We start from the raw sequence: 16,269 nt of genomic DNA on the forward strand, positions 1-16,269 counted from the left end.
TGTCTCGTGGATTTTATTTTCCTTTTCCTATTGACATTTATTTTCATGTTGACTATTCAGAAGTAATAAATGGTGATAACTGAGTTATTTAGGTTCAGTTTTAGATGAAGAAGTATGGATTAGGATAGGACATATTACAGCAACACATCAACAGCTTATATAATAAATAACTTGGTAGAAAACAACGTTTTTTTTAAGGTTTTTTAGTGACTTAGTTTTGTATAAAGGATGCTTCAACGCATTTTACCTTCAAGAATTTTAGTGCAAATGTTCAGGGCTGGTATATTTAAAATGTCTCATAAAATGTTTGTACATGTTCTATTGTTTCTCGCTTCTGAAACAGAGAACACAGGTGTCGACCTAAAACTCAAACATTTTACCACATTATACAGCTGCGTTAATGTGTGAGCAGCATTTTTGTTGTAGTTTGAGAAAACTACTTTATAAAATGTTGGGCTGTTTAATCTGCAAAAGATTCAATCTTACTAAGACATTTCTGTAACTAACTGAGTCCTATAAACCTTGTTTTTCAGTGCAGTAATATTACCAACTTGCTCAATTTTGTTTTTTTAACCTAGAAACGAGTGTTTGTATCCTGAAACAGGAAAGAAAAAGTCACCGTCTCTGCAGACCCTGAATCTTTTTATTAACTTGCCATTATGCATGTCTTTGTTGCAAATTGTGAAGCCTCTTTTTCTGTGCTGTGATGCAGCCATCTGCTGGTGACTCCTAACTGGGTTATACAACTCTCCCTGTGGAGCTGAGGCCAGTTTCTAACGCTATTCTTAGCTGTGCAATATAACGTGTCAATCCACCACCATTTCAGACGTGTTTAAGACCAACGCTGGCCCAGGAACCAGTTGGCAGTCAGGAGTATGTTTGTCTTCATAAACTCTGTTATGTAACTCCGAGGCTGTGGGAGGTGACAGGAAAGGTCGGAGGTCGACCTGAGGTCATGTCCTGAGAAACTTGGACGCCACCGGCCGCGTTGACAAACTCTTGTAGCACAGGCAATAAAGCTTCACTAATGAACTTTGCAGGAGGTGGTTACACTTGACCTTTGACCTTAACATTCCTCACAGCAGCAGCACAGGAGGAGATCAGGGAGATAAAAGATCTGTTCGCTGCATTTTCAGGTTACGTTTGTTAGAGCTCACAGAAACCATCCTTGTTGCTTAAGTCTAGAGGTTTACTTTATCCTCTTTGGTGACTGTCAGTACAAACCGTACAAACTAACTCTGTGCAGCCAAACGTTGTTTAAACTTAAAGAACTTTATTTTAAATTGTAGCTCAACGTTTCCAAAGATATCAAATATGTCAGGGTGATTTTCTGAGGAAATGAGTCTACAATTATGCAAAATAGAGAGACAAATTTGCTTTTTGATTAAACTGTGCAGCTGATTTGAATATAGACTTCATATAGCTTTGAGTTGGAATAAGCTGATAAAGAATATGTATGAATGATACTATCAGACAGTGTGGAAAAAGATGATTTTAACAAACTTGAAGCTACTAAAAGAGGAAAGAAGCGACAACTATATGTTAAGGGATTTAAATGAATCAAATGCCCATTTCATCCTTTGATAAAAACACATTATTGAAACAATTAGGATTCAATTTGTTGACTGACTACTCACTCCTACAAACATAAGAGTTTAAAGACCAGAGGAAAAATCTCAGAAATGTGTAATTTATTTCACTTCGGAGTAAAACGCCTCCAGCAGGACCACAGAAATGAGCTGCTGTGTTTGTTTTTCCTGCAGCGGCATCAGAGTGAGACTTCCCTGCTCCTTTGGGCATAACAGCAAGCAGGCAGGGATGGAGAGAGAGTGGAGGTAGTGAGAGCTTATCAAAGTGATCTGGGCCAAAAAAAAAACAACCTTCACTGCAAGGAATGTAACCAACATCTGCTGATCCCATTACTGACACACACACACAGACAGAAAAAGTCTAATGCATTTGTAATCATGAACCTGTACACATGGAAAGTTGTAAAATCCGTACTGGATCTGAAGTCTGTTTTCAGTTTATATATAAAACTACAAAACTACTTTTTCTGTGCTACTTTAATTTATATTCATTCAGATGTCAGAGACGGGAAACAGTGTATCTTTGTAAACCTTTTGTAAAACCAGATTCACAGCGAGAAAATAATGGTTACTGTGTAATGCAGCATACCAAACACAAAGTTTACAATGTGTTTAAAAAGTACAGTGATACATCACAAATTAGTAACTTATTTAAGCAAATAATTCATGGTTCAATAATAATAATTTTAAACTTGAACTGAACTAGAAAGTGTTATCCAGTGTGGAGAACAGTGTGTGTGGCGACATTAATTCTCCTGCAGTGAAAGTACGAAGATGATAATAAAAAAGACACATAAACAAGCCAGCATGTGAATTAACAACCAATTGACAAAAAAAACTAAATCTATCTAACTACCAGCAAGACCAACCAACCAACCAAGAAACAAAAACAAAATGAAGGCCGGGCCCGTGCAAAGTTCTCCCAAAAATGAAGATGATGATATTATCATATTAACAGAAAACAGAGGTTGGGTTGATGCATGTATTATATGTGGGGGTGTAATGTGTTGCAATCCTGTTACTTGGACTTGCCCAAATAGTGGTTTGGGGAAAGGATGAGGATGTAAGCCAGGGAGGGAAGGTAGAGGGGAGGGGGTATAAAGAAAGACTGGTACCAGGTTTGCAGGCAGAGTGCTGAGTCAGAACGCAGAAGAGAGAGAAGAAGCTGTACTTGAACAGGCTGTCAGGATCTGTAAACACAGATTCAACCATGCTGTGGTTTCTGATGCTGAACTGTGTGCTCTGCATGGGAGGACACGCTGCAGCGGGACAGAGAGGTAAGATATTTGTTTTCTTTTTTTTTTTAATAAATGTTGTAGTTATTGGGCTATGCAGGTGGGAAACAATATGGTGGAACTTAATTGTTCTTTTTGGGAAATCAGAGGTTTGCCAGAAAACCACTGAAAAATTAAAGTTGCCACTGGCATTCTTCACTATCATTACTCACTCCAATATAGTATAGAATTTGTGGAAACTGAGAAATAGTAAAAGCAAAATGTCTAACATGGATGAGAAAATAAATGTTACTAAGGTTTGAAACTTGAATTAGAATGTATGTTGTTTTTATTTTCCTTTTTTATACCTCATAACGTAAATTTCTATTTGACTAGTGGAGGATTCAGAAAAGTTTGAGTTTCCATGCAAAGCCTTTATGAGTACACATCTGTACTTGCACACAATAAGGAAAAACAATCACTGAGAGCTTTCTGTTGTAGAAAAAAAAGAAAAGAAAAGTCTTATTTACCTCTCTATTAGAAGTGAGAGTGATTTATCTCCAGTATATTTTATTTCTGCTGTGGATCCCATTCAGTAAACAGAGTTGCTGCTAATGGGAATACCATATTTCCTGCGCTTGACGCTCAGGAGGTTTCTACCTTCGTACAGGGGGATGGGGTGGCGTGGGTAGGTGGTGAGGTCTTTGGGTCAATTAGTACAAGCAGCATGTTGCGTCAGGATCTGACCACACCGGGGCATCCCTTCCTGTTTTGAGATAAGCTTCATGAACCGGTCTTACACAGAATCTATGTTTTGTATTCCAAATAATGTGTAAGTTAAGTGCCCAATCAATGCTTTATTTTAACAATCTATTAAATGACAACGTGAAGGGGATCACTCATAGCAATGAACTTAACTTGAAAGAGAGTTATCATCTTAATCTGCAGCTCCCCCCGGATTTACAGAGCTTTATAACGAGTTTCAACTCATTGTTAACTGTCCGGCCCACAACTTTACTGTTTTGATTCACTCTTACGCGCGTAAGAGTGTTTGTTTTGAGCCCCCAACGTCTCATTCCAGGCAGCGCTGCGACCGTTGACTTCAAGGCACCTAACCTGAACCTTAACCCTAACCCTAACAATAACCCTAACCATAACCATAACCATAACCATTGCCTAATCCTAGGAGACGTTGAGGGCTTAAAACACAGATAAACTGCGACAAATGCTGGTGTTATTTGCAGTTTCTCCAAGTTTTTGTCTCCCAGCTAATCCCACTGCAGAACTCTAGTTAGAGGACAGAGATATTTTTGGTCTACCTACATAAACACCTTCCCATAATCAATGGCGTCAGCTTGCACTACACGTAGTCCTGGATTCGGTGCATCCCTAGTTGAAAGACATTTGAGAGAAGACAATCTGCATCGAAAATCCAGATCAATACTTTCAACTCTGTTACACTGTAGAAACAAAAAAGAAACCCGCCGAGTTTAGTTCCTGTTAGCAGACAAGCTTGAAAAATGTTTCTTCCAGTAAACCTTGTATCAGTTCGTATCTGGAAAATCAATTTAGCAGCTACAATCAAAGCATCTCTCACTCCAGTGAATGCGTGGGTGGTGGATACAAACGAGGCCTGCGGTGGCTGAGTAACGTCAGGTATTAGACTTTGGTATTCGACAGACAGTGGATCATGTTGTACAGGAGGACATGTATGTTGTTACCCCCCACATGTCGATATTTGCTCCTCAGTGAGCTTCTGGTGCCAGATGTTTAGCCAACAGAAAGACTAATGAGGTCACCAGCTAAAAATACAACCTTACATCAGTTTATTTTTCCTTCTTTTTCTTTTATTTGGAGCAGGTCAGGGCCTTGTCCAAGTTGTTGTTGTCCTTTATTTGTTATACAGACCATATTGGACAACATGGATGTATCTCTTGAAAGGGTTGTAATGATGTTTTTTCTTTTCAGATGGAGAAATTATCAGTCAGATTAAAATGACGAACCTTGCACTGGCTGAGATTAAAGAGCTTCTAAAACAACAGGTAAACCAGTTTTACAGCAAGTATGAAGTTAATGTGCATCTATTCATATTGCTGACATTTTGTGTAACTGAACACAACTCACAAATACAGGGCAGCTAATAGGATCATTTGTGTTGATAAAGATCATACTGAAAAAGATAAACGTAAAACCGACCATTTTTCGTTAGAATCAGAAGCCTTTGAAATGTGAAAAAATAAAACTGGACGGTTGATTAGATTCAGATTGACAGGGTCAGGGCATCGTACAAACGTTTGATTTATTGTATTTTCCAGATAAAAGAAATAGTCTTCCTGAAGAACACGGTGATGGAGTGCGAAGCCTGTGGTGAGTCGACCAACCAAACAGAAACTCCTATCAGTTTTACTTTCATGATTGTGTACGCAAAACATTTTTCAACTGAATTTGAAGCTTTGGTTGTTTTTCAGATGATTCTATGCTGATGATGACAGCTAATTTGTGTACCGTTTAACATGTACAATGTGCAATCGTAGCTGAACTTTTCAAGAACTCTTCTCCTCTAGTTTTTTTTTAGGACCATCAGGCCTGCACACGAACATAATTTATACTAGAATAATATTGAGAAACAATTAAATAATATTCATATATGTTGATGGGAGTTTCATATCATCGTATAAAGCTAATATAATAAAGTCCGTCAGAACAAATTGGTTGAGATGACTATATAAACCTTCTCTCTCCTCAGGGATGGGAGGAATGCAGCCTCGTCCCTCCTGCGTGCCCAACCCCTGCCACCCAGGGGTGAAGTGTAAGGAGACACCAGAGGGTACAAAGTGTGGACCCTGTCCTGACGGTATGGAGGGCAACGGTACCCACTGCACTGATGTGGACGAGGTACGCAGAGATATCATACGATAGATCAATACATCACTATGATGGTAAAATGATTAGTTTGGTTTAGGGGATTTAATTACCTTTAAGCCTAAGGGTCATTATTCAACGAAAAGAGTTTTCTCCACTCTCACTTCTGAGACCAACTCATATTACATACTTTCTCTTGAAAGCTGGCAACCGATCAAAAATGACAAATGTGACTGACAATATTTGATGAATGACATTCAAATCCTACACACAGGGTGTTTAAGGTATACAAATATACGATTGAGATATGATAAGATACAATACGTTACAATATGTTACATTATGATATGGTTCAATGCGTAAATATGATACATATATTATAGGCCTACATTATGAAACGATATGCCATGATATGAAAAAATATGAGTTGTGTTAGTTGTGTAACTATACATGTTATATAATATAGGTGAGATAAGAAAGGAGCCAGGGATTATACTTCTCTCTCTTGCTCTCTTTATTAATTATTTACAAAACTTTTTTTTTCACTTTTCATGCGAACAACCGAGAGAAACACGATGGATGTCTTCTGGAGACTTAACATTAGATTCTTTTGACGTAGTTTAGAACAAGCATGACCTGACCCCAAGACTGCAACAAGCTTCAGAGCTATATGTCGATTCCCAATGAGTACTTCCTTTGCTCCACCCACACAGGTGCATTGACTTCCTCATGTAATTTAGTGAACACACGTATTTATCCGCATAGCTTCGCCCAATATATTATATACAGTACAGGCCAAAAGTTTGGACACACTTTCTCATTCAATGCAGGTTTTTTTTTATTTTCATGACTATTTACATTGTAGATTCTCACTGAAGGCATCAAAACTATGAATGAACACATATGGAATTATGTACTTAACAAAAAAGTGTGAAATAACTGAAAACATGTCTTATATTTTAGATTCTTCAAAGTAGCCACCCTTTGCTTTTTTTATTAAGAAGGGGAAAAAATCCACTAATTAACCCTGACAAAGCACACCTGTGAAGGTAAAACCATTTCAGGTGACTACCTCATGAAGCTCATTGAGAGAACACCAAGGGTTTGCAGAGTTATCAAAAAAAGCAAAGGGTGGCTACTTTGAGGAATCTAAAATATAAGACATGTTTTCAGTTATTTCACACTTTTTTAGTACATAAGTACATAATTCCATATGTGTTCATTCATAGTTTTGATGCCTTCAGTGAGAATCTACAATGTAAATAGTCATGAAAATAAAGGAAATGCATTGAATGAGAAGGTGTGTCCAAACTTTTGGCCTGTACTTTATATTAGTTATATCTGCCTGAATAACTAAAAACATGTGTGGGTCTTTATTAATTAATAAACTTCCATATGTTGACCTTAAGATGAACGTCTTGATGTGTGTTTCTGTGCCTTTGTTGTCAACAGTGTACCGTGATGCCGTGTCACATGGGCGTGCGCTGCATAAACACGTCCCCGGGTTTCCGGTGCGGTACCTGTCCTGCTGGATACACCGGCCCCCAGGTCCAGGGCGTCGGCCTTGCCTACGCCACCGCCAACAAACAGGTCAGCATCGTCGGTGAACACACACACAGTTCAGCCCCTCTTAACTACTCTCACTGTTACTGCTTCTACTATCTACTAATACAGCAAAATAAAAAAGCAAAGGGTAATGCATTTATTACAAACACATATCTGTGATAAAATATTCTAAACTCAAGGTTCACTTACTAGTAAGTTTTTGACCATCTCCCACCACCTTCTTAAGCTAAAGCCAGTAAATAAACCATGCATTAGTATAGGCCTATGTTGTTATTTTAGTGGTAGTAGGTATAATGGCAATGGTAGTAGTACAGGTATTATATAACACATTTAAATAACAATAACATTAATAACAAGTCATTGATTGATTGAAGAATCGTCACCTACAGTAATTACTAAGCAACATATATGTAAAGGAAGTTTAAAAAAACTGTGAAAAGTATCAAGATGCTGAATTAGTAAAATATTATCATTACCGGTATATTATATATTGTTGATAGTTTTTAGAAACTTTCCCCTCTGCACCTCAACATGTTTGTCTCTGCTTCCCACCAGCTCCTTTCTAAATTTGTCACCAACACCTCCTTTCTCTCTTCTATACATACAATATGTCACACGGGGTGCACTGGTCTGTTTCAGCACCACCTCAATCCTCGATGCAGGACTGCCATCACTCTGCCGCACTATTTTCTGCCTCTTATTACAGTCTTGACATGAAAGTCCATTAAATTATCGGATGTTTCTTTCTGTCTGTTTTTGTCCTATCAAGGTGTGCAAAGATATCAATGAGTGTGAAGGCCTCAACAATGGAGGCTGTGTGGAGAACTCTGTTTGTATGAACACCCCTGTGAGTAGAAACACTCGGAATTTACAATAAATCACTGACTGTCACTTTTGTGGAAAATATGCTGGCCGCTGCTAATATAATACCCTGTAGCACATACAACCCATTAAAAGGTTTAGATTTTTGCAGGATCACATCACATACAGTATCATGTTCCTAAAGTGCTATATAAGGGGCCCCACCATTTCAGACATTCAGTGCTCGTTAAGTTTGTTAACGGAAGAATGTTGAAACTACAAACTCACCAAAGGGAAACGTAACTATCATTCTCTCAAAAAGGCATATGTAAAGTACCAATACCATGACTTAAAGCAAGAGTGTAACTTTTAAAACACAATACTCCTCTTTCAAAGGAAAAATGTGCCATTACTCAATTCAGGACACCCAATGTTTTGTTACCAGAGCCTTACTTCTTCCTTACGTCTGGTGTGACCAGTGGCTTATGGTAGCCAATGCTAGCAAACTTTAGATATATATTTCTGTATAACTGACCATACTGAGTCAGCTCATTAGAGCTTTTATTTTTATTACTTCTGACCACAGTGCCCTTTAAGTCCCCTTTATACTGTGCAAATCCCAGCGATCTTGCATGTTAATTGCATATCACACTGGGCGATGGGTAAAATAAAGTCTTAGTCAAAATCTGTGTCACACTGGTACACCCAGTAAGAGCGTTCGCCCCATGTAGGCTGAGTCCTGCAGCGGTGCAGGGTCCAAATCCGACCTGCTGCCTTTTGCTGCGTGTCATCCCCCATCTCTCTCCCCCTTTCATGTCTATCCACTTTCAAAAATAATGGAACATGTGTATGTTCAAAAGTTGTTTTAGTTGTGCAACAGAAAACTCTGATTGGACAGATAGTCTAGCTAGCTGTCTGGATTTACCCTGCAGAGATCTGAGGAGCAGTTAACCATAGTCCTCATAAATTGACTAGAGTTTAAAATTCCAACACAAAGAAAGCAGAAGGTAACGGACATCCGGGCGAAAAGAACGTGATCCGGCGGAATGTCCGGCAGCACTGGAGCAATCCAAGAAGTGAAACGTTGTGGATATAGACTAGTATAACTGTAAAATCTAATATGGTGCATTATAGTTTCTCCCTCCTTCTGCTCAGTGCAGTTTTTGGAGGTTCTGTCACAACAATAATAATGTAGGAATGTAGACTGATGTTCGCCCTTATCAGTGACATGATGGGTCTGTTCCCTCTGTGTGTCATCAGGGCTCGTTCAGGTGTGGTCCCTGTAAGACGGGCTACGTTGGGGACCAGCGGCGTGGATGTAAGCCGGAGAGAGCCTGTGGAAACGGCCAACCCAACCCCTGTCACGCCAGCGCTGAGTGCATTGTCCATCGAGAGGGTAAAATCGAGTGTCAGGTGAATAAATTAAAACGCTCTGCCCCATGTTCTGAGTTCATACTTCTCGGAGCAAAAGTGGGCTGTTTCACACTGTAGCAGCCCCAAATAAGAGTGAGGGATTTCATTTTTTTAATGCTTTTAAAGTGTGACAATCTTCATTATCCACTTATTTAAGTTTTGATTCATTAGTTTCACTGTGCGCAGTAAATCTCTCCTCCTTCATTATCCATTTCTTGTGTAAAAAACTAGCAAATGGTACTTAATTTATTGCCAAATATTAAAATAAATAAAAATATATATTATAAAATATTTTTAAGCTCCTCTAAATGAGACAGTCAGGTAGAGCTTTAAATATAGAAATTACAGTTTGTACAAAGCTGCTACACATATCATGAAGAGTACTTTGAATTATATAACTTTTGTGCCAGATATTGTAAAAATCCAAGGTCTTTTTGAGCACTTATAGTCATCTGGTACTGAATGCAGTACACAACACGGCCAATGAAAACAGTCTGTACAGTACATAAAACATTACCCATGCTCACAGTGCGGAGTGGGATGGGCTGGCAATGGCTACCTCTGCGGGGCCGACATTGACATTGATGGTTTCCCTGATGAGAAGCTGGCCTGTCCTGAGATGAACTGCAACAAGGTAAGTTTCCTGAGAGTCTTCATGAGAAATCTTTACTGTAAAAATGAATGACACAAAAACTGCATAAAATATTCACAGGTGTTATGCAGATGTGGTAATATACTGTATGTTGTTGTAAGTTAATTTTTGTTGCCAGATACTGACTGAATTCTTTTTTAAGGCTGGTAGTGGTTTGGGGTTTGAAATGCATCTGAAAAACAATTTGACCATCATGGTCAGTTCTTAAATTTAAGCATGCTCTCCATGATGGGAGAAACTGGTCCATAACACTGTATATCAGACACTGTTATCCATTTTGTTGGATTTAATATTAGTCTACTTTAACTTTTCTTTTTAGGATAATTGTGTCACTGTTCCCAACTCTGGTCAAGAAGATGCTGACCTTGATGGAATTGGAGACGCCTGTGATGAGGATGCAGATGGGGATGGGATCCTCAACATGCAGGTTTCATGCATAAAAGACCGCGATGGGATATAAAAATCATTTAAAAGACATACAAAAAATTGATGAAAAGCCTGAGTACATCTATGTTTTTGTACTTCTTTACAGGATAACTGTGTGTTGGTGCCTAACGTGGACCAAAGGAACGTTGATGAGGACGACTTTGGCGACGCCTGCGACAACTGTCACGCCGTCAAAAACAACGACCAAAAAGACACAGATGTGGACAAATTTGGTGATGAGTGTGATGAAGACATAGATGGGGATGGTTAGTGTTCTACATATCTTTTACACACTTTCCCTTCAATACGGATTTGTTCATACATTAGGTATAAATGTTTTGAGTTATAAACGGTAGGTTTAAAGCTGCAAAGTCACCGTAGGATACCAATATGTTGTAAAGAGGCCTGCAATGTGGGTACAGCCAAATTAAGGCTATATACCAAAAACCAGAAAAGACAAAGCTTTAACAGAGTTGGCAGGGGAGTATTATAAGTCACTTAATCACTCACTGGTTCCTACTTTAATTTCAGGAATCCTCAATCACCTGGATAACTGCAAAAGGGTTCCAAACGCTGACCAGAAAGATCGCGATGGAGACAAAGTGGGAGACGCCTGCGACAGCTGTCCTTATGTTCCAAACCCTGAGCAGGTCAGAAATCTTTTTCATGTTTTAAGCTGGCTCTGCAAGCAAAAAACTGTCTGGTAAGCCAAAGTACATACAGTTTTTAACCCTTCAGACAGAGTACAAAAAAAATGTATACAGCACATATAGAAATGCCAAGTAAGGTAAAGTGGAGATTGCAACTTGTAAACAACTAGTAAAAACTTAAAAGCCCCTAAAAAGTAAAAAAATAAAACATCAAAAAATCAAATAGTCATGACTTATACACAACAATCAATGTTAAAGTTGAAAAAAAAAAAAATCTATTTTAACTATATAGAGTCAAACGCTCAGCTAATCTGCTTCATCTGGAATGTGTGGGCGTGATTTCAGCTGATTTAAATGACAGATGCCTTGTAACAACTCCAGATTTTGATTCAAATTTAAAAAAAATAAAATGACCACCTTTTCCAACTGACCAACATTAAAACACACACTGAAATCTCTGTTGTAACTTTGAAAAATAGATTGTGTTCATGAAGTACCCTATCCCCCTTTTTATCACTAAGAACACTGACCAATTAGATCTGCACAAAAAGTAAAAAAAACAACAACAACTTAACAGCAGCAGAACACCTTGTTTTGACTTTGTTCACTTTCACCTGTTTCTCAGACGGATGTGGACAACGACTTGATTGGAGACCCCTGTGACACCAACAAGGACAGGTACTGTGTGACATCATCAGTCACATCACATATATTATATTGTATGTAATATTGTGAATTATCTGTGTAGCGAGTGTACTGGAGATCAAAATCTGCACATGCCAGTAAAAGTCTCTCTTGTACAGTGACGGAGACGGTCACCAAGACTCCCGGGACAACTGTCCAGCCGTCATCAACAGCTCCCAGCTGGACACCGACAAGGACGGCATGGGAGACGAGTGTGATGATGACGATGATAACGACGGCATCCCAGACCTGCTGCCACCTGGTCCGGATAACTGCCGTCTGATCCCCAACCCTCTGCAGGAGGACTCTAACGGTGGGTTATGGCCCTGTCTACATCTAGTAAATAACTAGTCTATATCCATGACGTTCCTGCCGGATCACGCTCTTTTCGCCCAGATGTCCGTTAACTTCTGCTTTCTTTGTGTTGGAATTCTAAACTCCGGTGGATTTATGAGGACTAGGGTTAACTGCTCCTCAGATCTCTGCAGGGTAAATCCAGACAGCTAGCTAGACTATCTGTCCAATCTGAGTTTTCTGTTGCACGACTAAAACAACCTTTGAACGTACACATGTTCCACCGAAACAAGTTCCTTCCCGAGGCTATTTTGCAGAGATGTTGGGCGTGTCTCTGTTGGGCGCTTAGTGCTGCCAATGACGATTGTGATTGGTTTAAAGAAATGCCAATAAACCAGAGCACGTTTTTCTCCCATACTGAAAGGCTGTGTGGACTAGCCAGACCCTCCTCCGCAGTGCTGCAGAGGAAGGTCTGGCAAAGCGAGACTAGTAGATAACAAATGAAGAAAAGCTTTTGTTCTTAAGACAGTCTTTATATTTATCTTCTCAGGTGATGGTGTGGGCAACATATGCGAGAAGGATTTTGACAACGACACGATCGTCGACACCATCGATGTTTGTCCAGAAAACGCTGAGGTCACCCTCACCGACTTCAGGGAGTACCAGACCGTCGTTTTAGACCCGGAGGGAGACGCACAGATTGACCCCAACTGGGTGGTGCTGAACCAGGTTAACCGACTTGTTTGTTTCTGTATTTTCTTGTGTCCCAAAACACTAAACATCTTCTTGATCCGATAAAATTTCTCTTAAATCCACTCTTTTGCCTGTGCAGGGAAGAGAGATCGTCCAGACTATGAACAGTGATCCTGGGTTGGCTGTTGGTAAGAGCATTATATCTGCTTTTTAAAGGAAAAGTGCAACATTTTGGGAAATTGGCATTACCTCTCAAAGTTGTGGATGGTACTAACAGAACCGCTTCATTCCATCCCGTTTTTTTGATATCCCTCTGTTGAGGTAGCTAGCACATTGATCTGATACTAAAAGGTGGAGCTAGAAACACTGCAGTCTGCGATTGGTGTAGACGTTCCTCTTCGTCATCAGGGAAGAGGAAATACAGTAAGAGCTGGATGGAGCAGTTAGGAATAAAAAGGGTTGTTCAGCTTGTTTCTTGGCTCATGGCTGTCCAAGGCTATTACTATCCAGTAACAACCCTGCCTACATTTAAGAGTACTGTCTGGGATGGAAACGCAGAACATATCTATCTCTTTTGGTACATGTCCATACGAGTTACATACGGTTCTAAAAGGTACTATACCGAACTTGTTTGATGGAAATGTGGCTTAAGTTTGAGCAGGAGTCATGTGCACATCAACAAAACCTCAGTGGGATGGGTGCTGGATGCAAACAAATCAATAAAATTGCAATCCAAAGACTACTTGGATCACAGCTCCCGTTAATTATATTAGTGATGTTTCAACCAACTGCAGGTGAAGAAGTGTATTCCTCAAAATGTCTGACTATTTAAATGTCTCCACCAGGTTACACGGCTTTCAGCGGTGTGGATTTTGAAGGGACGTTTCATGTTAATACAGTAACGGACGATGACTACGCAGGATTTATCTTCGGGTACCAGGACAGCTCCAGTTTCTACGTGGTGATGTGGAAGCAGGTGGAACAGATCTACTGGCAGGCAAACCCGTTCAGAGCCGTTGCAGAACCAGGCATCCAACTGAAGGTAGTCTACCGTTCTACCACAGGGAAATGTTGCAGGAATTTAACTTTTTTAGCAGTTTAGTCATAAGAAATACTGGTACTACTTTCTGATAAGGCTCCATTTATAAATGATATATAAGCTGTAATAAATGGCTTTAATGATGGCTAATAAATCATGTATTATTGATCTGATTATAGATCATTTGTAAGCCATTAATAAGAAAAACGTTTTGGTAATCAGGTTGTGAAAAATCCTCATTGGGGAGAACCTTCTAATGGACTGTTCAACTGCTTAACTTCTGGAAAAGTGACCTGCAATTAGAAATGTTAATAAACCATTAACAAAGGGTTCTTGAAATAACCCATCAAGTATGCAGCTGTAAATGTTAATACAATGTTTATAATAATGTAATTTTATAAGTTGATTTTGGTCGAGATTTCCTTTATCCAGAAGTCCAGAGTCGAATGTTTAAATAGTTTTTAGTTTTTAAGCCACACACAAGAGTTGCCAAGACATGCTTACTGAGGACATGAAAGATTAGTCCGGAGACTCAGACTTCTTGTCACTTGTGGTTTTTCAAAAAGGCCGTCAAGTCAAACACAGGTCCTGGTGAAAACCTGAGGAATGCCCTGTGGCACACCGGTGACACCAGTGACCAGGTCAAACTCCTGTGGAAAGATGCTCGCAATGTTGGCTGGAAGGACAAGACTTCTTACCGCTGGTTCCTCCAACACCGACCCGCAGACGGCTACATCAGGTACTGACTGAGTTCAAGAAAAACTCCATCACACCAATGTCTGTGCATTCAGTTTGGTCCTTCACGTTTAGCCTAGCTTAGCAAACTCCCAAGACTGTATGGTGGTAGAAACTGCTCGCCTCTACTGAAAGAGAAAAAATACATTTTCCGGCTGCTTCTAGGTGGTCTTGTTTATGAACAACCGTACAAACCATGAATCAGTTTGTTGCTGTGTGATGTTGTTACGTTGTCTCTCGGTTGGCGTGCAGAGTTCGTTTCTTTGAGGGTCCTCAGATGGTGGCGGACACAGGCGTCATCATAGACACCACAATGAGGGGAGGTCGACTGGGAGTCTTCTGCTTCTCCCAGGAGAACATCATCTGGGCCAACCTGCGTTATCGCTGCAACGGTATAAGAGAAGTTTCTGATTCTGAAATAAGGAGATTTTAAAACGCATGCCTGTACATTTCACAAAAATTGAAAGAGCAGTGGCCGGGTTAGCTCAGTTGGTAGAGCAGTCGCACATATATAGAGCCGCGGGTTCGACTCCGACCTGTGGCACTTTCCTGCATGTCATTCCCCCTCTCTCTCCCCTTTCATGTCTTCATCTGTCCTGTGAAAATAAAGACCTAAAAATGCCCAATATATATTGAAAGAGCATTCTGATAAATGTTTATAAAGCTGGAAGCTTGTTTAAGCTGGATAAAGGTAAATATGAATGCAAAATAGAGATATGAATGCAGCCACAAATGCCAAAAAGTAATTTTCGTGCTCCATCTTGAGTATTTGTCCTTCGGCTGCTCAAACTGTAGCTAAACCAAACAGTGATTTCCCCTCATGTTCCATGTTCTTTCTCTCTGCAGACACTCTTCCTGAGGACTTTGACACCTACAGAGCCCAGCAGGTCCGGCTGGTGGCCTGATGACAACAAACAAGCCCAGGGAACTCTGGGAACCACTTTCTAAGTACAACTGGGATCAGAAAGAACATCATAAATTTGCCAAAAGGTCCAGCACGCGTGCTTGAAAGTTCTAACTTAAGACTGTGTTTTAAACTCGTGACAGAAAAAGAAATTCAACAGCCTTAAAAACTCTTCAGAGGGGAGCAGTAATATAACATGACTTGTTCGAATTGTTTAGCTGTTACCAAACAGAACTTTGTCATAAATAATTTAGCTACAACATGTATATTATATTTCAATTTATACTTTTGAAAAAACTATTACAAAGATTTAACTGTCACTAATGAATAAATGTAGATTTTGGTAAATGATGTGCAGTATATGTTTAATCAATAATAATGGAACATTAGCTTGTCAGACATAATTAAATGTTTAATTTGAGAGGGAGTTTTCTTTTTAATTGCAAACATGTCAGATGGATCAAGTGCGGAGAAATAATCTTAAAAACTTGTCAATTGTTAGAGAAATGCAGACTATGTTGAAAATAATATATTTTCATCATGTAAAGCATCTTTAAATATCTAGAAAAGCACTCTTGAAATGAAACGTATTAATGTTAAAGCCCTGTCATATAATAGCTATACTGCCAAAGAACGTCAAACATTAGATTTTAAGTAACAGACGTGACTTTTTTTCAAACTCAACAGCTTTTAGTGGAAATCAACATTCTGAACATTTCTCAAGCATGCACATATCCAAAATAATCT

The 16,269-nt window shown here is 39.4% G+C and overlaps 1 protein-coding gene across 1 annotated transcript; it reads left to right on the plus strand.

Annotated features, from left to right (window-relative positions):
• Window positions 1-2,733: 2,733 nt before the first annotated feature.
• Window positions 2,734-15,943, plus strand: LOC120565290 (cartilage oligomeric matrix protein). Its single transcript, XM_039810948.1, has 19 exons — window positions 2,734-2,866; window positions 4,772-4,845; window positions 5,119-5,170; window positions 5,550-5,698; window positions 7,118-7,255; window positions 8,001-8,078; window positions 9,293-9,445; window positions 9,975-10,079; window positions 10,417-10,524; window positions 10,630-10,789; window positions 11,055-11,173; window positions 11,799-11,851; window positions 11,977-12,170; window positions 12,702-12,880; window positions 12,984-13,032; window positions 13,690-13,886; window positions 14,450-14,622; window positions 14,871-15,010; window positions 15,465-15,943. The coding sequence occupies exons 1-19, from the start codon at window positions 2,800-2,802 to the stop codon at window positions 15,521-15,523; spliced, it is 2,247 nt and encodes a 748-aa protein (XP_039666882.1). The 5' UTR covers window positions 2,734-2,799; the 3' UTR covers window positions 15,524-15,943.
• The last annotated feature ends 326 nt before the right edge of the window (window positions 15,944-16,269 follow it).

The sequence above is a fragment of the Perca fluviatilis genome, chromosome 9 (genome assembly GCF_010015445.1).
Source record: "Perca fluviatilis chromosome 9, GENO_Pfluv_1.0, whole genome shotgun sequence".
Taxonomy (NCBI): Eukaryota; Metazoa; Chordata; class Actinopteri; order Perciformes; family Percidae; genus Perca; species Perca fluviatilis.

What these genes read in the sequence shown, in the direction of transcription:
- LOC120565290 (XM_039810948.1), top strand. Translation starts at nt 2,800, where the DNA reads ATGCTGTGGTTTCTGATGCTGAACTGTGTGCTCTGCATGGGAGGACAC. An exon ending in CGCTGCAGCGGGACAGAGAG is followed by an intron (nt 2,867 to 4,771) that starts GTAAGATATTTG and finishes TTTTCTTTTCAG; the next exon opens with ATGGAGAAATTATCAGTCAG. An exon ending in CCCGCAGACGGCTACATCAG is followed by an intron (nt 14,623 to 14,870) that starts GTACTGACTGAG and finishes GTTGGCGTGCAG; the next exon opens with AGTTCGTTTCTTTGAGGGTC.